The 19,907-nt window shown below is 37.6% G+C and overlaps 3 protein-coding genes across 3 annotated transcripts; all 3 read right to left on the reverse strand.

The window, feature by feature from the left end:
- Nucleotides 1–107: 107 nt before the first annotated feature.
- On the reverse strand, nt 108–2,179 carry LOC121942774 (protein FAM133-like). Its single transcript, XM_042486024.1, has 4 exons — nt 2,037–2,179; nt 1,780–1,862; nt 1,316–1,495; nt 108–587 (listed from the first exon to the last, which is right to left on the reverse strand). The coding sequence occupies exons 1-4, from the start codon at nt 2,059–2,061 to the stop codon at nt 582–584; spliced, it is 294 nt and encodes a 97-aa protein (XP_042341958.1). The 5' UTR covers nt 2,062–2,179; the 3' UTR covers nt 108–581.
- Nucleotides 2,180–3,012: 833 nt separating this feature from the next.
- Nucleotides 3,013–6,690, reverse strand: LOC121942773 (protein PXR1-like). Its single transcript, XM_042486023.1, has 4 exons — nt 6,580–6,690; nt 6,185–6,279; nt 5,848–6,090; nt 3,013–3,550 (listed from the first exon to the last, which is right to left on the reverse strand). Exons 1-4 carry the CDS (start codon nt 6,599–6,601, stop codon nt 3,545–3,547), a joined length of 366 nt encoding a protein of 121 aa, XP_042341957.1. The 5' UTR covers nt 6,602–6,690; the 3' UTR covers nt 3,013–3,544.
- A 2,468-nt stretch (nt 6,691–9,158) lies between these two features.
- LOC121943727 (suppressor protein SRP40-like) lies at nt 9,159–18,682 on the reverse strand. The gene is made up of 23 exons (XM_042487329.1): nt 18,579–18,682; nt 17,866–18,011; nt 17,435–17,551; nt 16,693–16,797; nt 15,154–15,238; nt 13,884–13,936; nt 13,719–13,796; nt 13,452–13,559; nt 13,216–13,335; nt 12,388–12,427; nt 12,225–12,280; nt 12,082–12,136; nt 11,867–11,988; nt 11,644–11,712; nt 11,248–11,364; nt 10,856–10,921; nt 10,695–10,745; nt 10,492–10,554; nt 10,341–10,385; nt 9,963–10,199; nt 9,545–9,649; nt 9,344–9,430; nt 9,159–9,217 (listed from the first exon to the last, which is right to left on the reverse strand). Exons 1-20 carry the CDS (start codon nt 18,598–18,600, stop codon nt 10,119–10,121), a joined length of 1,599 nt encoding a protein of 532 aa, XP_042343263.1. The 5' UTR covers nt 18,601–18,682; the 3' UTR covers nt 9,159–9,217; nt 9,344–9,430; nt 9,545–9,649; nt 9,963–10,118.
- Between the last annotated feature and the right edge of the window lie 1,225 nt (nt 18,683–19,907).

Consider the following 19,907-nt stretch of genomic DNA (forward strand, 5'->3'; position numbering starts at 1 on the left):
TTTTTGGTTACTTTGTTCCCTTCAACATTTGCAGGTGAAAAACTTGATGGAAGAAAAAAAATCCTCCAGGCATTTTGTCTCACTCTCTCTCACACACACACACATAGTGCAATCTTCCATATAGTTTAATCAGCAATGTTTCAATGTTACAAATGAGAAAGCCAGAACTCTACAATTGCAGTATACATTATAAATTACACATATTTTTTTTTTTATCATTGTTATTATTTCAACCAATTATATATAACATTTAATGTTGACTACTGTGGATGTGCACTTCTTCATAATTTTAAATAGTTCATCCTTTTGATTATGATTGATGATCACTCGCTGTTTTGATGCTGCCCCCAGGTTTTGATGCCTTACACACAGTGCATAGTGTGTGTGTGTGTGTGTGTGTGTGTGTGTGTGTGTGTGTGTGTGTGAGTGTGTGTGTGTGTGTGTGTGCGTGCGTGTAGGTAGCAGCACCACTTACAAAAAGACATGAAAAAAATGTGGTGCTACTGCACACTCAACAACACTCAGTCCCTTTGTCAATAGATCATGAGAAGCTAACAGCAGGCTGGCCCCAAAGGGAAGCATCATTCCTGGAATGACAAGAAAAAAGTTAATGCTGTTACTGCACAGTGGTTTCAATGTTATTTTAAGACTTAGTATGCTGCTTGTGTATCTTCAATCTATGAGTCATTGTGGCAGAAGCCATAACAAACACCAAAACTACATTCACTTTTGAAGCAGGAATGTTAGGGAGTCTAATCAGACCATGACTGCAGCGTGATGTACATATAATCTGTACAAATGTGACCAACATGTTCTGTGTCCTCTGAACAAAGCTGCTTAGGGAAATGGATTTAACCCAAAGGTGATGATATAGTCTGGTTTGTTTAAAGTTAGAATTCAGGTTACAACAAGTTAAAATTAATATGCAGATAAGGTTTTCACATGTTGAGACAACATGAGAATGAGCTTTATGTGTCATATCTGATTAAAACTGGCACTGCTGGTCACACCTGTTGTGGATGTTCTACGTGCACCAATGAGCCTATCACTCAAGTTGTCAACCTTTGAAACAAGGTGTAACAGGTAAAGCAGGTGAGCTGCGTTTTATCACATCTTGTTATCAAAAGTCTTGAGAAAGACAACCTGCAGACTGAAATGCAGGAACACACACAAACTGAACACTAAGGGAAATAAAAGGCTGTACAGAGTAACAAAAATCCAAAACACTAAGGCCTAGTTCATTAGAGTAAAGCCATTTCATATCAACTTCAGTGGAAAGACATCTTTAAAAAAAGGATTGCAGGAGTGGACCTACCTCATCACTGCTGGCTGATGAAGATGAGCAAGAGGATGAGGATGAGGATGAGGAGCCTGATTGTTTTCCCTTCTTATCCCTTTTCTTTTTGCCATCTTTGCAGCCTTTGTCCTTGTGCTTCTTTTTAGACTTGTCCTTATGATCAGACTTGCCCTTACATCCAGACATGTCCTTGTCATCCTGTTAAAAAAAATGGCAAAGGTTGACTGAGTACATTATTTGATTGGATTTTAGGGTTGTGTTTGAGTGCACTTATCATAATTCATCAAAATGGCAGAGTAAGAATCGTGTGTATTGTGCTGAGGAGCTGCCAGTGAAAGGGCATATATGAAGCAAATTTACCACTGAAGCAACTTTTTTGCATTGTTGTCAAAAATAAACTGCTAAAATTACAATTAGATGCATACCACATGTATGTACTAAATGGACATATTTGACTGAATGTACACATACAAAGCACCTACCTTATCCTTCCTCTTATACCTGTTACAAAATGCCTCATCCCTCTGAGCTTCCTCCTGCGCCACCTTTTCATCACCTTTTAAAGCTGTGCACATGCAAAAAAAAGACAGGTGGTAAACAGATTTGACATATGAGGTTAGAATAAATATGACATAAAATTTTGAACTATCATCACTCAGTGTTGAAGCCAACTGTGACAAACATTTACAGTCAAGTTTTTTTCTCCTGAATAGACAAAGTGGGTTAAATTTGAGCCTACCATCACACAGATCAAAACCCGACATTGTGTCTCCCGTTAGTGCGCCTTCTCAAACAAATGAGCAAAGAGACACACACAGGAAATCTGCTTTAACCGCACCTAACCACACCCCCAACCACTGCTCAGCTGGATTACTGATTTACTGCAGGACAGATACTTTCAGGTCCAAGCTCGCATATCAAAGTTAAGAATTATACGCACATTGCAAACCTGTGTAGTGACAAGGCTGAGCAGGACAAAAAGGGAACCAATGGCAAAAATACTATGGTTAATAGTGTTTGGATTATACAAAATATTAAACCACAAAGTAAATGAAGCAATCATATAAATATAGTGGAGCAAAAAGTACAATACTCTGACATGTGGTTTATTTCAATGTAAAGTCACACAAAATGGAAACACTAGTTAAGAATGAGTACCTCAAAAGTATATTTAAATGTGCAGTACTTCTGCAATCACTTCCCATCACAGGTTGTGATATCATTTATTTAAAAATTCTGACATTTTTTTTATTAATAACATAGTGTTATTATGGTTGTTGGTGGTGATTTAAGGCTAAACCTGGGGAGAAGGGTGTGACTATAACTGTAGCTGTAATTATGTTTGTTTGTTTTAAATAAAACAAAGAGACGTACAATTTGTACGTCATCCATCTAACAATGAAAAGTGGTGTTACAGAATGTAGAACAGCTTGTATGTCATGCCATATGTGTTTGTGTTACAGTACGGAGGAGCTCTCTGGTGTCACCTGAGGGCAGACCAGCTTTATGCAGCACAGTGTTTAAAACCTTTAAAAGAATCTTTTAGAAAAAAATAATGAGAAGATATTTGTACTAATGTCTAAATACAAAAGCAGAATTTGAAACAGTCTATACTGTCACACTGTCACAGGGAAAAAATAACCTGAGACACAGCACCAAAGCACAATGTGAGCCAAAACATGATCTATTGAATGATTACCGGGACACTACATGTATGCTGTTTGATGATGCACACTCCTTTTTATTTTGTAGCAAATGTTGCTATTTTCCATTTTTTGGTTGTGCATTATCTTGATTAACGGTCAAATAAAGCTCTCAGCTCTCATTACACATTCAGTGAAGACTGAGGTTTTCCATTAAAAAAAGACATATTATAACAGACACCTGCTTTATTTATTCTCTTACTTAAGTGAATCCATTTCAATCAATTACAATGACAAACAGCATCATCTATATTTTTGTACCCTTACAATGTAAATCTTGAAAATAAAACTTGAGACTAGAACTGTGTTTGACCTGAAAACAGATTACACTGCCATCTCGTGGTAAAGAAAACATACTTTACTTAACAGAAGACATTGATGGGGGAAAAGAAATCCTGCAGGCATTTTTGTGTCAAAACATTTACTTCAGTGAATCAGCAGATTTGTTTAGAAACGATCAGCAGGCGGTCGGCCAGCTACCACACAGTCATTCAGTTAATAGACACTAGAGACCAGTAGAGCAGTCCGGTTCCTGCAGGAGGCATTAACCCTGAAATGACAAAAAAGGACAGTGCTGTTACTGCAGAAAGGGGTAACACTTAATATTATGGCTCGCAATTTACAGTATAATTCTTTCCAGTTTCAACTGTAAATATTTGTAATTACAGTTCACCATCTCTGAAAGATACATGCATGTAGGTGCAAGAGAAATGTGAAGTTAAGGATTAAGGGAGTGACAATGTGGAAAGTAAATAAGGATTTATACTGTTATTATTGTTAATATCAGGCAGCTAATATTACATGTTCCCACTTCAAATCTATTGGTGATGGAGCATTTTCAGTTGCTGGTCCTAATCCGTGAAAAAGTCGCCCTCCAACAGTCAGATCAGTCAGTGACATTTAAGATCCGTCTTTAGACCCATTCTTAAGCCTTTTTACCATTATTACGTCAACATGCTGGCCACACTGCCCGGCTCTATGTATTTCATTTTGTTGTTTATGCAATGCTATTTTCGTGTTATGATTTTGTAGTGATATTGTATGTTCTAATGAACTTTAGTTACTTTCTCCTTTTTATGGCTGTTTTTATTGTTCATTCCCTGTGTTTTTACATGAGAATGCCTTTCTTTTGTTTCATCTCCTTGTGCGGCACTTTGGTCAACATTTGTTGTTTTTTTAAATGTGTTCCATAAAAAAATGTGACTTGAGTTGACATGAGTACTTGACGTAGTAATATATAGTATACACATGAGATTGTCATATCATAAATGTGACTCTCAAGTTATGTTTTTCAACGACTGCAGTGTTTTTATGCTTCACTGTTTCTGACAGTTACACTGTGACAGGATATAAAATCATTTTCTACACCTGCCTTGGCTGTTGAGTGGTTCCTCTGCAACGTTTCTGCATTTCAGCTCAGCTGTATCATAAAAAAGCATTGAAGGTCCTGCACTTCCTACAACACCCTGTGTAAAATCCACATAAACCTGTACCTCCTCAGGCATCTGAAGTGCCCTGTACACGCAAAGAATAGGCTACATGCTCGCTCTGTTTGTTCCAGTTTATTTCTCGGACCTGTTGTTTCAGAGTAAAAGCCTGTAGAAAGTATTTAGTTTAACTACCCTTATATTGTTATCATCTCTAGCCCTCAAGGTGTTAAAACCACCTAATTTAATTTAATTTATTGTCCTGTGACGTCTGTGTGTATTTATACAGATTAAATTGTTCTTTTTTGCATTAATTCCTGTTTGATTTGATCAAGGTGTGTATGGTGTATATGTGTATATATGGGTGTATATATGTATATGCATATGCATATGTATGTGAGTATGTATGTATGCATGCATGCATACCACATCAACACAGCTAAAACTACAGCACCGGTGTTTTGTCATGTTAGACTTAAATGAGAATAATGATGGACAAGTTTGTCCGAGGACTGGTGTTCCAGAGTTATGGTCCTCTGTACCTCAGAGCATATTGTCAGAGAGTTGTGCGGTTATTATTTTCAAGTTCCCCCGGATTGTTACCTCTTCTGTCACCAAATGCACATCTTGTTCTCTTTTACCAATGAGTATGTACTGCTGCACTAGAAGTTTAAATAATTATACTGTGAACTCTATTCAAAAGCGCTACTCAAAATGATTTATTAGAGAATATCTTGAGTGCCACGGCTCTTTAACGTATGAATCATTGTTGCAACAGTATGAGCCATAATAAGCACAAAGATTACACTCACATTTAGAGCAGAAATGTTAGAGTTTAATCATGCCATGACAGGTATGACCGCAGTGTGTTCACTTCCATTGAGGTGAACATTTCTTTTATGGCTATCTTGTCTGACCTGTTTCTCTTCCCTCCCACTCTGGGTTTGGCTCTTTTCTCTAAGTCATGGAAAACCAAAGTGGCCAACGCGTTGTTCCACTGAACAACAAAATGATTTGATTGAAAGCATGTGAGATTGTAGGGGTTGCTCTGAGTTGCTCTGAGGGGTTTGTCTTGATGTCAGTATGAGCTATGAAAAGAGCACACACCCAGGAGGGTGTGGTGTGTCACAACTGATAAGAAGGGACACTGCTTGTCAAGACCTGTTCCACCAGTTTTGCTCCAAACTAAATTGTACACACATTTTCCTTTGAAACGAGGTTTGACAGGTATGTTACCTGGTAACCTACATTTAATCTTATATTGCAGTTGCAAAAGTCTTGAGAACAACAAACTACAGAAGTGGGAACACTTTCAAACTGAACACTGAGGGGAAAATCGAAATTGGTTCACTAGAGTATATTAAAAAATCACATTAGTAAGATTTTTTTTTTAAACTTCTAACGGCAGCTTCGGGCCTACCTCATCACTGCTGCAGGATGAAGAAGAAGATGAGGATGAGGATGAGCCAGATTCATTTCCCTCTTTCTTCTCCTTTTTCTTCTTGTTCTTGCTCTTGTGGTCTTTGCTGTCTCCATCCTTTGACTTTTCATCAGACTTGTCCTTTTTGTCACACTTGTCCTTTTTGTCGGACTTGTCCTTTTCGTCAGACTTGTCTTTTTTGTCAGACTTGTCCTTGCTGTCGGACTTGTCCTTGCTGTCTCCCTGAAAATGGCAAAAGTTTAGACTGAATAAATCATTGATTGTGTCTTTTTAGTTTTTGGTATTGTGTTTGAATGCACACAAACAAAGCCTCTACCTTAACCTTGTCTTTATCCTTGTCCTTGCTCCAGGGAAACTTAAACTCATTTTTCTGAGCATCATCCTTCTTCACCTCCTCACCCCCACCTAAAGCTACACACATGCAGAAGACACAGATAATAAACAAAATCTGAGACACAGAGGCAGCCTCGTTACACAGCTGGAGTGCAGCAAATCAAACACATCTTGCCGGGACTGTCTTTGATTACACATTTGGACTGTGTTTCTACAGCACACATTGGATAAATAATCAAGCTGTCAGGAGGAAAACTTGGCCTAAAAAATCCCTGTTGCTCCTAAATTCCAGTAACCAAGAATTTAGACATTTGTTGAAGTCAACCGCGACAAACATTCAAGGTTTTCCTCCTAAACACAAAGTAGATTTGAGCTTACCTTCGGTCAGATCCAAAGACATGGTGACTCCTGCTGGTGCGTTTTTTGCCAAACCAGTGACCAGAAATACTGACCGGCTGCTTTTCTTGCACACAGGAGTATGACCGCACCTAAACCACGTGACAAAAACACGCCCCCCCCCAAATCAACCACAGCTTCCTGTTACGGCGTCAACTAAGTCCACACGTTTACAGCAGGAGTCACTAAAAACGCGGGCGGGATTTATCAGTTAGATTTACATGCAATTATATATATTTATATATATTTATATATATTTTACAGACAGAACAGATTACAACAGATTAAATTGACCTTGATTTAATCCTTAATGGGAAAAGAACCAGAGAGATTAAATATGAAGGTGGCAACCACAAAGTTTACAGTCTGTGGAAACTAAAAGAAGCCAAATTATGCCATTATAACCAACTTAACTTTATTAAAAGGAGAAAACAAAGACATGATTCAGATGTTGCCGGTTGTGGAAGAAAGGAGACAAGTATTGCCCCCGAGCAGCTCTACGGTTGTCATGGCTGTTTGTTAGTTTTGGGGGCTTTTTGTCATCCAGAGAGAGCCAATCACCTGCCAGAGCTGCCAGCTGGTAACCAATGAGCTCTTTGTACTGGTACACCTTGACGCACGTCATTCAAACTTTAACACTGATGTAAAATTAAAAAAAATAAATAAACAAATAAATAAGCAATATAAAAATAATAATAATACAAAGAAAAGAGATAAAAAAAAAGCAGTTAAAAAAAAAAGCAGCTTTAATATATATATATATATATATATATATACATATAAAAGTGTCAATTCCACAGTGTAAAATCACTCCATTACAAGTAAAACTGCATTTTAGGATATATACATAAGCAAAATTAATTCCTTGAAAATCATGCAGAATCTAAGAGTGTTTTAACATTTAACATTACCGTGTAAAAGGCATTTTAATTAAATAATCATGCCAGTTGCATTTTTTTTTTTTTTTTTTTGTAGTGTTTCCACTGTGCAAAATCTTCATCTACAAAGTAACTATAGCAACCAGACAAGTGGAGAAAAAGAGCAGCGCAGAGCAGAAAAAGTGCAACATTTCTCTCTTAATTGTGGTGGAGTACACAAGCACATCATGGAAGTGCAGTATATGGAGTACTTTTTGACTGTTGGTATAGTGTCATTTTTGTTCTCACTAGTGATTTAAAAATCAGTGAGACAGACATGGCTCTACAGCTGATAAAAACTGATGTAAGAGCACCTGGAACAGCTTATGCCATTACATGTCGTTACTGGCTGATGTTATTTTGAAATGATTGTAAACTGCCACCAACTCAGCATATTCAATACATGGGAGAGACTGTCCTTATTGAAGTGTGCAGGCTGTAAGAAAAGTAAACCTTGTTTACACTTTTTTTCACTGTAAGTACAGCATTTCCAGTTGATATGTCACTGGTAAAAAATATTCACACTGTCATTTGCAGACTGTAATCATTGAGTATCACATCTGTTAGAGGCTTGATTCTTCATTTAAATGCCTCAGCATTATATGTCTACATTCAAATGAACCCAACACCCTGGCAGCAGCATAAGAAGTAGACAGGAAACAAACTCATAATATTGTAATGTTTTATTCTGCAAAGCAAGAATTTTGAATTATCCCATCTGATTGTGCATTGACAGCTCCTCATCACATTTTGCACCCACCACTGTGATGTAAACTGTGCTTTTTAAAAAGAAAAAACCCTGTAACATACATTTTAATCTATGACATTTTATCACTGGTAAGGCTTGGGGCCTTTCAATAGGTCGTTAGCAGTAAGGTGGCTCGTGGAACGGACCCCTGTTTCTCCAGGCCTCTTTGGGCTCCCCATTAGAGTTTCCATGGGGCTTGGAGGTCTGCGAATGGAGACCCTTTCGCCCATACTGAGTGAGGAGCTATAGACTGAGGGCTTTGAAACAGCTGATGGGTTCAGAGAATCCCGGTTCACTGTAGGTCTGGACGGGAGTGACGAGTAGGAGACCACATGGGTACTGCCAAAAGCTCCACTAGTGGCTCCTCCAGAAACTCCACTAGAAACTCCTCCAGAAACTCCACCAGAAACTCCGCCAGAAACTCCACCAGAAACTTCGCCAGAAACTCCACCAGAAACTCCGCCAGGCTTCAAGCTGCTGCCACTGGGAGCTGAAAGTCCGCCACCACCTGAGCCTGAAACTCCTGTTATTGGCTTGCTGCTTTGCTCACTATCAGGACTTTCCTGGAAAAAAACAACATCACCACACGAAGGATATTGTAAATGTAAAATCAGATACAGAGGGTGAATAGACTGTAAAGAAAGACCATGGCGACATTAATATCTGGAGGAAATATCAGCTTGATACAAGAATGACTTGAGGCCCATAATCACCCATACTATTTTTTATATTAAGAGCAAACTTACCATCTTTTTCCCTTTGTCAGCTTCAGCTTCTGATGATTCCATACTCTGAAGATCAAACAGGAAAACAGTCAGTGATTTCCCCCTGCACATAATCTAATGATATTCTTAACCCATGGATAATTTACCTTTTTCTTCTTCTTGTCCTTTTTATTTTCCTTGTCACTTCCACTTGAACTATCAGATGAACTCGAAGACCTGGAGCTTGAGTCCTGCTCAAATATAAAACACAGAAAAACTCCATCATTTATCTTATATAAAATAAAAAAAATAGTGGATATGTTTTGGTTTTTTTTTGGTTTTTTTTTTGGTTTTTTGCTTATCACATACTAGATTACCTTCTTTTTGTCCTTCTTCTTTTTCTTCTTCTTTTCTTTCTTCTTCTTTTTCTTCTTATCATCATCACTGCTAGAAGAATCCGAGTCCTTGACGGATGTAAATATTGTGTTACTCTCTAGCCGTTTCATTCCATTTTAATATACAAATATATTAAGTCAGAGGCTGCACTCAACAAATACAACATGCTCACACTGCTTTACCTTTTTCTTGTCTTTCTTCTTCTTCTTCTTTTTATCCTTTTTCTTCTTCTTTTTCTTCTTACCATCATCACTTGAAGAATCGCTGGAGGAGTCAGAAGAAGAATCCTGGACGAAGAAATTAATGATGATTAAACACATACAATGTCATCCATACTGTATTCATACATCCGCAATGGGGACGTATCCTTCTGTTGTGAGCTGGAGTGATCAAAAAGTCTTTTCTTTAGTCATCACACCACCGCGTGAACGCTGGCACGGTGATTCAGTTGTTTCATGTCACTCTTTCTGACCAAAGATCAACAATAGTGTGTTTGTTGCAGGAAATGTCACATAATAAAGAGTTGTCCAGGACCGAAATTATTACCTAGTGCATCCAACCAAAAACCTAGAATGGAGAGCAAAAGATAAACATTCCCACCTTCTTTTTCTTCTTATCCTTCTTCTTCTTCTTTTTCTTATCTTTCTTTTTCTTCTTTTTCTTCTAAAGTAAAAATAGACATATTCTCATGATGAATTGTGTTGCTGTTTGTCTCTCTCGACTCTGAAAACTTGGGTACAGGTTCACTGTGTTCTGTCATCTAACCTTGCCATCATCACTATCAGATGAAGAGGAGGATGAGGAAGATGAGGAGCTATCATCAGAAGAGCTGTCCTTCTAGAAAAAGATATGTCACAGAAGCACACTCATGTATTAGACTGTTCATCAGCATCAGCACCGTGATGTTATTATGAATATTAAAATAATAACCAGTTAAAGAACAACAATCAAAATAATTTAAGAGATGGAAAATTTTACCTTCTTCTTTTTCTTCTTCTTCTCCTTCTTTTTCTTCTTCTTCTTCTAAAGTAGAAAAATGACATATACTCAGCGTGTGTTGCCATTTATCTCTCTCAACTTTGTAAGTGTGGATACAGGTGAATAATTCACTATGTGTTTGTCATCTCACCTTGTCATCATCACTATCAGAGGAAGAGGAAGATGAGGAGCTATCATCAGAAGAGCTGTCCTTCTACAAAACAATATCAGTCACAGAAATGCACTCATTCATAAGGCTGTTCACAAGCATCAGAAGTGTGACGTTAATCCATTAAAGCAATAACCAGTGAAAGACCAACACATAATAATATTTTGAGCAATGGCGCCTTTTACCTTCTTCTTCTTCTTCTTTTTCTTATCCTTCTTTTTCTTCTTCTTCTTATCCTAAAGTAGAAGGAGACATAAAGCATAATGAGTATTTGTATTGCTGCTTATCTCTAAACTTTGTAAACTTGGGCACAGATGAATAATTCACTGTGTGTTTGTCACCTCACCTTGTCATCATCACTGTCAGAAGAAGAGGAGGAAGAGGAGGAGCTATCATCAGAAGAGCTGTCCTTCTGGAAAAGGATGACAGTAACAGAAACATACTCATTTATTTGACTGTTCAAAAGCATCAGCAGCACATTATTTTTCTATTACAACAAATAAGCAGAATGAGAACCACAAAACATAACATTTTAAGAGATGTACATGTTTACCTTCTTCTTCTTCTTTTTCTTCTTTTTCTTTTTGTCTTCCTCGCTGTCAGAGGAGGAGGAACAAGAGCTGGAATCCTGTAAAGAGAGAGGGAGAGAGAGATGATATAATAACATTAAATAGCACAATTGGAAAAAAATGAATCACACAAGTTGTTGTAGCCACAAACCTTATCCTTCTTCTTCACCTTCTTCTTCTTCTTCTTCTTCTTCTTCTTCTTCTTCTTCTTCTTCTTCTTCTTTTCATCCCCTTCGCTGTCTGAGGAAGAGCTATCAGATGAAGAAGAAGAGGAGCTGGAGGAGTCCTGTAAATAAAATTCACAAACATTATAATTGTTTAAGAAAGACACTTACAGACAGTTCAGTTTCCAATTCATCCAGTCTGCACACAGAAAGACTTTTGTATCTGTTTTACACAAATAAATCAATATACTATACTATACTATACTGAATGACAAAAAGGCATACAAAGATATACAATATGCAGCCCTATTTTTATTTACTTTTTTGTAAAACACAATTTGAAAAAACAAAAACAAACTCATCAGCAGATATGAACCCAGTTCTCACAGCTCTATGTATACCTTTTCCTTCTTCTTCTTCTTTTTCTTGTCTTTTTTGTCATTATCACTGTCTGAGGATGAACCAGAATCCTGGGGCCAAACAAAAAATTATATATTAAATGACTGCATGGTGGTAGAAATGCACTATAACTATAAAGTCTGTAAAAAAAAAAAAAAAAATCTATATTCTCTGTTTTGAGACTAATGCATTCTCTTTTCAGCCGCTTGCATATTGCACAATCACCTTTTTCTTCTTCTTCTTCAACTTCTTCTCCTTATCCTTATCCTTCTCCTCCCCCCCTTCTCCCTCATCATCACTCATGTTGCCATCCTCAATACTATCAGGGGATGCCTTTTCTCCCCCTGCTGGACAGGAATCATCATTACAACCAAACACTTTTTCAAAGCCTGCAACTGGTGCTTGATTTATTCACAAGCCTGAGCAGCACACACACGTACCTGCCAATGCAGAGGACACTTTGCCCTCCTTTTTTGCCTTCAGCTCTTTCTTAGTCTGTCATGACAAAAGAAAGCAATGATTGATGGTGCATTTGTGCATATCGTATATGTGGCATGCATACAGTTATGTGTGAGCATTTCACCTTGTCAGCAGCTTCATCTGTCTTTCCATCACCACACGGCCCTGCAAGCTCACCATCTGCAGAAAAGTCCAGCAACACTGCATCAGCCCCATGAATGGGATTACTTACCGGGACGACTGTGATTTCTACAAGTTATTCTGTCTTAAATAGTGGAAAAACTCACCAGCTGAAACAGCAGTAGCACACTCACTCTGCTCTTCATCCTGTGGAAAAGCACAAAAAAAAAATGTTTTGTATATATGCTGCACCTTGCATTGTCCCTACAAATCTCTACCTTCTACAGTACATACATACACGTGTAAAAATAAAAAATTAAAAAACAGATCATAAACAAATCTACATATCCATCCAATATCTCTGCAGTAGAATACAATGAGGTGAGGTGTTGAGGCTCTGTGGTTAGTAAGTACTATGTATCTTTTCATACCTTACAGGCCCTGACAGGTACAGAAGCTACTACTTAGCTCCTCAGAAGGTATGTGTGCTGCTGTGAAATCTGGCATGTTCTTTATTACAAAGTGAGCACAAGCTGTTCTACAGTTGTGCATTAAGAAATTAAGATACTGATTGTATTTGATGCATAATATAATAAGAACTAAGCCTCCTGTATGCAGAAAACAAAAAGAGAAAAATGTGACATTTCTACAGCAAGTGAAATCCCCGGGGAAGTTCACCTGATGAGCAGCTTCACCTCTGACCTGAAAAGCTACAGAATTATTCTGATGCAGCTATTAAAAAAGTAATTAAAAAGTAAGTAATTTCTTCTTATCATCATCACTGTCAGAAGATGAAGATGAGGATTAAGATGAAGATGAAGATCTGGAATCCTGTCAATTGAAATAAAGATCTCCACAGATAAAGAATAAGTTTGCTGTTCATGCAACAACGTGTGAGACATTATAATTGTAACTGCAAATGTGTTATTGTACTTAATTTGCAGATAAAATAAAAGCAGCACTACTTTGGAAAACAAATAATTACATTGATTCACCTTTTTCTTATCTTTCTTTTTCTTCTTCTTTTTGTCCTTTTTCTTTTTCTTTTTCTTCTTGTCATCCTCACTGTCAGAGGAGGAGGATGAAGAGCTATCAGAGGAAGATGAGCTGGATTCCTTGGAAAGAAGAGAACAATTAGCGTATCCATTTTGATCTTTAGCATTTGCAGAGGTAGAACACACAGACACCCAGCATATTCTTAATATTGAAACAAGGATCAAATGCATAATACCTTCTTCTTCTTCTTTTTTTTCTTCTTGTCCTTTTTTTTCTTCTTCTTCTTCTTCTTTTCATCCTCACTATCAGATGATGAACTGTCAGATGAGGAAGAGGATGAATCCTGGGGCAGAGAAGCATGGCAGATATTCAGTAACATAAAGGTTAAAGGTGTATTCACATATTAGTGATTTTTTATTCCCATTACATTCATGATTAACGCAAGTCTAATGAAGTACTTATTGTTGTATAATCTGCTGCATTATGGGAATTTTGCATATACCTTCTTCTTTTTCTTCTTCTTCTCCTTCTTCTTTTTCTCTTTCTTCTTGTCTCCCTCCTCATCTGATGAGTCGAATTCCTGAAGGAGGAAAATGAGAAAAATTCTGTAATGACCACGTAACAGCTAACCACATGCTTTAAAATGAAAGGTCCATTTTTCTCTCACCTGGCTCATCTTCACACCCTCTGCAGTCTGCACTTCCATTTCACCATCAGGACCTGAAAACAAACATTAAAATGTAAAGCATGTATTTCAAAATGCCATTGGTCAAGGGTCACATACAATCACTGCTGCAGGAAAAAAAATGGAATTTATAGATAATCATGCAGGTGTGAATATTGTCCGATACAAGTCTGTCAACTTTATTCACACAAACTGGAAATGAGCATATGGGTGATAATAGATCAAAGTTTGAACAACAACCCAACGTTTCTTACTCTTTTTTTGTGTCAACACCTACTTTAACTGTCATCCATCATGACCAAAATATGTTTCAGGGCGGCTTGAGAGAGAGCCCTATGACTGGAAGCTCTAAGCAAGCTTGAAATTTGAAATCAATCTGCCAAATTACCCTAAAGCAAGACACCACACTGTAAAATCTGACAAGCTGATCATTCATAATCTAGGAAACAAACTGTCTTAAAAAATGTCAATAAATATGACTATTAATATTAATTCATGTTTACTTTATATCTAACTGTTAAGTTTACTTAAAATCTAGTTATATTTACTTAATTTTATGAAGATGCAATTTAAAAATGATCAGTTTAACCAAATAAATCTAAGCTTAAGCAAACCAAGTATACTGTGCTATTAATATATATATATATAAACACAACACCTTCACAAAGTTAATACAGCTACATTTCAAGTATACTAAAAGATATAAAGTAAACACAAATTAATATTTATAGTAAAATTTACTTTAATATTTCAAGGCAATCAGTTCCAAAGGTTATTTTAGTTAGATAAACTTGTCAGATTTTACAGCACATCTGCCTGAATGCTTAATAGGCTGTGAGCCAACCTCTACGCTATTTCAAAGCTCGACAATATGCCTGAGCTTCTGCATATCTCTGCAAAAGACAAACATTTTACAAAAAACGGACACTAAATTTAACTGAATGTGTTTAAATATATCATCAGAGTAATCTAAAGAAAGATAAGAAAATGTTATTGAAGGTAAAACAGCAGCAGACAGGATTAAATGAACTTTGTGCAAAGAACCTTAGAAATGCTTTTCCAAGATTTTGGAATTAGAGTGAAAGCAAACAATGACAAATGGGGCGGGAATAGGATATACAATATATTCTTTTATAGAGGAGAATGCACAGAGCCTGGAGATGCAGTATCCTCATGAGACTTGATATGTAAAAACATTTAAAAGCATTAACCAGTTTCACAATGCAAATGAGAAATGCTGAGTTCCACTTACCGGTAATGGAAACGCTGTCATGGATGTAGTCTTTCGCCTCATCCTTCTTCTTCTTCTCCTTTTTCTTTTTCTTCTTCTTGTCATCCTGTAAGGGCATTTTTGTTTTTTTTAAATCGTGTTTTCTGTTTAGATTTTGTAAAACTTCTGCTGCATGTGCACTTAAGTATGAAGCTTGTTTGCAATGTGAGTGTTACATTTGCAAATACATGTATAAAGATAAAGCCATGGAGATCAGGGTTGGGTGGCACCTATTAGTTATATATTAAGATTTCTTTGGTTTCAATACAGTCAGATAACGAACACCCACGCCTATGGTGGACATGCAGCCAATACAAACACGAGAGATTATATGGACAGACTGCACATAATGGCCATTATTGCACATATGCTGGATGCATTAACATGTAGTAATACTGCTGTGTTACCATGTACGTATGTAAGCCTGCACATAACATAATGCGTATAACTACATATTTGTACTATTTGAGATGTTCCCATTCAAAATAAAAATACATAGTTGACATGACTGTAATGTAATGTGGTTAATAAAGGTGTGTCATACATTGTAGATGGGTGTGTTCCTCTCCTGTCAGATACCACTTGCTATCAGATCGAGGACATTACAGCCTCCACCCTCAGCCCTGGGTGAAATGCATTCCAGTATTACTGTGGGGTTTTTTTTTTGTTTCTTTTTTCTCACCTTTGCACTTTTAACTGGTCATTCTGATCAGTAGTTAACCAGGTTGGCTGGTAACCCAACATTTATTTGTGGAACACAAACATAGTTTCTGCTTCTTGTCTTGCAGCTTTCATGAGCTGAGCTGCTCACTTTTCCTGAGTCTCCTGATTTTCCGCTCACAGCTTCATAAAGTGATGGCCTGAGCGAGTCATCACACCATCATGTGATTGCAGTCACTTGAGGCGTAATGTTACTAAACTTGACAAAAAGGTGGAATGCTTCTGTGGATAATCTTTGCCTTCAAAAGCTGAATCTGCAGGCCTGGGGAAAGTTAATGTGCTTATCTGATAACCTGCCAAAACATCTAAAAGCTCAATTTTTAGATTTCTAAATACAGTTAATATGACTGCAATATCACTCTAAATATTCTTTTTATGGACTGCATTGTTAGCTTTGAAAATATCCTCACCTGAGGCCGTAGCGTAGTTAGATGAGACCATCAATCTTCTATGAGCTGAAGTAAAATTGTTTGTGCTCATGGGGAAGGACTTAATTTAGCAATGCTGTGGGAAGGATTTATATAAACTCTAAAACCTTTCATTCTGCAGTCTCTTTAATGCATTAAAAAAGAATTATGGTGGATACAACTGAGAGAATACTGGGAGTTGTGCATCAAGCATTTTGCAAATCAATGCAAACACAACATTTTCCTCATCAAGAGTGAGTCTCAGACAGGGCTGTGTGATTTGTGATGATAGCAGCTATAGTGTGAGACATGTTAGAGCAAGACAGGAGTTGCATGAAATTACCATTCTTCTGTGTGACCCTTGAGCAGCACCTATGCCATGACCTCAACTTACCTCACTGTCACTGTCTGAAGAGCTACTGGAGGAAGAAGAAGAAGAAGAGGAGGAGGAGGAGGAGGAGGATGAAGATGATGATGATGATGATGATGAACTGGAATCCTGATGGGAAAGAAACAAGAAAGTTATTGCTTAACTGTGTGTGCACACTGAACAGGTTTATTTACGCCTCCCTTTGTAGATGAAAGTTATAAATGAGAATCTATATCAATGAGTCACTACAAACAAACTGAAGCGACACTTTGTCAGATACACTTAGAGAGGGCGGCGGCAGAAGGGAGGGACTCCTCGAGTACCTTGCAACTACACAAAAGAAACTGCACAAGCATTTTACCCAAAAGGAGCACACACACACCCATTCCAGCTATGCGGTGAGTAAACCAACGCAAAAATGACAGTTGACCTGCATTATACACAAAGTAATTCCAACCCTCGTTTACTCCTGTGTGATTGGCTGTTGCTAGGTGCAGCCCACTTCCCTTCTCAGTTAAAACTCATGATTTACGTCTCACGTGCAGCTTCCAGTCAAGGCAACACCCTCAAGAGTCCACAAGATTTACTGGGTGTTGTGAAATGACATGATTTCATCTTATCTGACATGAGGAGACAGTCAGATTGACAAACATAGTCTAACTTTCCCCAATGGTACGTCACCAAGAGTATTTTAAAGACTCAATAAAAGCTAGAGCAGAAGCTATTGCTTAGTTAGTGGTAAAGATAAACCTTTTGAGATACATACCTTCTTCTTCTTCTTTATCTTCTTCACCTTCTTCTTCTTCTTCTTCTTTTCTTTCTTGCCAATACCCTCATCCTCACTGTCGGAGGAGTCCGAAGAGCTGTCGTATGAGTACAGGTCCTGGTGACACACAAAAAGAGAGAGCAGAGATTACCTATTGTGCCCTTCATTGTCTTTAGAATTAAGTCTGGTGGAAATAATTACCGAAGGCAGACAAGCATTACAGTAACACCTAATGCTCGTTATTTCAATGCAATTAATCATTTTGAAGCTATAGGTGCATTTCATATCTATCTTTTTTATTCATTCATTTGATTCATAAGGCATGAATAAAAGAGACATAGTGTGTTGAACATTGGGTGTCAAAGTATTGCATTCATGGACCTTTTCTTCAAATGACTGTTCTTTGCTTTTCAAATGCCTCTCCTCCTCACCTTTCCATCTCCTGCAGGTTGTCCAGGTTGACTCTTGTCTAACTTGTCCAGGTCTGCAGCCTCTGCCACCTCAGCAAGAGGCTGCAAACCGCCAGGAGGGGTGGCTGCTGGCTGCTGGACACTGGCGGTGCCCACGCCACCAGGAACTACACAGGACAGGGTGACAGGATTACACACAGATGCCAGTTAATCTAATCTCGCTCTTTTTTATTATTTTTTTGTTTAGACTCCTAAAAAACTGGCTGATGAGCTACCACTCACTGTTTGCAAACACTATGGACAATCGGCTGTTGTCACAACCTACTTTTACTATCCTGGCTGCACTTCCTTATTGTCCCACTTCCTCAAATGGACAGCAAGGTAAAAAATATAGAGTAAAACCCAAACATGAGGAGCTAAATCAGTACAAATGTCCCTGCATATTGAATGCCTTTGGTGCCCTTTGCAATAAAAATCTGCTGCCTTTCACAACAATTCAGAAAGGTGCCACACCCTTAACAGCAAAAGCAAAGAAGACTAAGTCTTTGTTTAGTGTAAATATGCTACATTTATCATAGAAACTCCTTCATAAAACAGAAAATAAATGAGTCTTTTCTCTTTCTTTCTGACATTATTGTTGTGTGATGACATGTCATCATGTCATTAAGCCCCCACTCATCAAATGATAAACTAAGTGGATTGTAAAAAAGATTACAGTCAAAAAGACAACAAACCTTTGTGGAGGTTGGACTCCATTTAAGTCCAGACTTCTCCTCTGTCCAGGGACCCACGTTTCCTCTGACAGACTCACCTGTGCACTGTGTTAACAAGGTGTGTGTGGGGGGTTTGAGAGTTTAAAGGGTGGAGAAACAGGGATAGTGTCAAAACGCCCAATACAAAAGAGAATTCCCTTCACAAATTTCAAAATAAAACACATATTGAAAGAGAGAAAAACAATACACCCACTGTGTAATAATGTGTCAACTCCACTGTTTTGATCAATAAGCTCTGTTCTTTGTGACAAGACACTAGGCATATTCTGTGCTTTTATTTCAAAGATGGTCTCTATAAAGTCTGCTTTTATTTTTGAAAGCAACGTCAGTTACACCCAGTGTTACTGTGGCTGTATCTAACTTGTGGGCCCTACACAGCTGGAATGGCTGGTTTACCTGTGCCAACAGGTAAAGCCTGTTCCAATAGGTTCACACTCTGTGCTGACAGGACAGTAGCCGTCCTGCAATGCCTACCGCATAAAACGCATACCTACAAACCTACCTACATTTCTTCTTCTTCTTCTTCTTCTTCTTGTCTTATTTGCTGCTGCAACATAACAATTTCCCTCACATGAATGATAAAGTATTGCTATTCTATTCTAAACTCCAGAGGGTGAAGTTTTGCTATGCCTAACAAGTCGACACCAACTGCGAAAAAAACCAACCCCAAAATAAACTATTATTGTTATTATTATTATTAAAAATAATAATAATAATAAATGGCAAACATGGATTTTCAATGTCCTACCGCATAACTCCAGGCAACAACCTTTGTATTTTTTTTTTTTTTTTTTCGTTTTTTATTCTTATTTATTAGCAGCAGCTCAGAAGCAAAACTGACAGACTGAACTGGGTTGAAAGCATCAAAGTCCTTTTTCCTTATCATGCACCACCTTCAAGAGACTGAGTGAACGCTGACTTTAAACATGCCATATTATTGTCAAGTGTTGTGTCGCCTCCATGAGGATATTCAGAGCTCAAACCACAGGGTAGGATCCTGCTTCGACTGTTTTTTTGGGGATTTTTTGTTTTGTTTTGTTTTGTTTTTTTGTTCCTGTCAAGCTTCCGTAGCTTAGTAAAGTTTACCGAAACAGTAGTCAGTGCGAACCGGATATTGGATTTTGCTCTCAGAATAAAGGAAAGGATATTACAATTTCAATGAAAAATACAAAACAAAACAGAACAGAATTGGTATAGTACCTAGCTACAAAATATCATACGAAATACTGAGTCATTACATGTAGAAAAATAGAAACATTAAACATTAACATAGTTAATGAAGTTGATGTA

This window comes from Plectropomus leopardus, chromosome 5 (genome assembly GCF_008729295.1).
Source record: "Plectropomus leopardus isolate mb chromosome 5, YSFRI_Pleo_2.0, whole genome shotgun sequence".
In the NCBI taxonomy this organism is placed as follows: Eukaryota; Metazoa; Chordata; class Actinopteri; order Perciformes; family Serranidae; genus Plectropomus; species Plectropomus leopardus.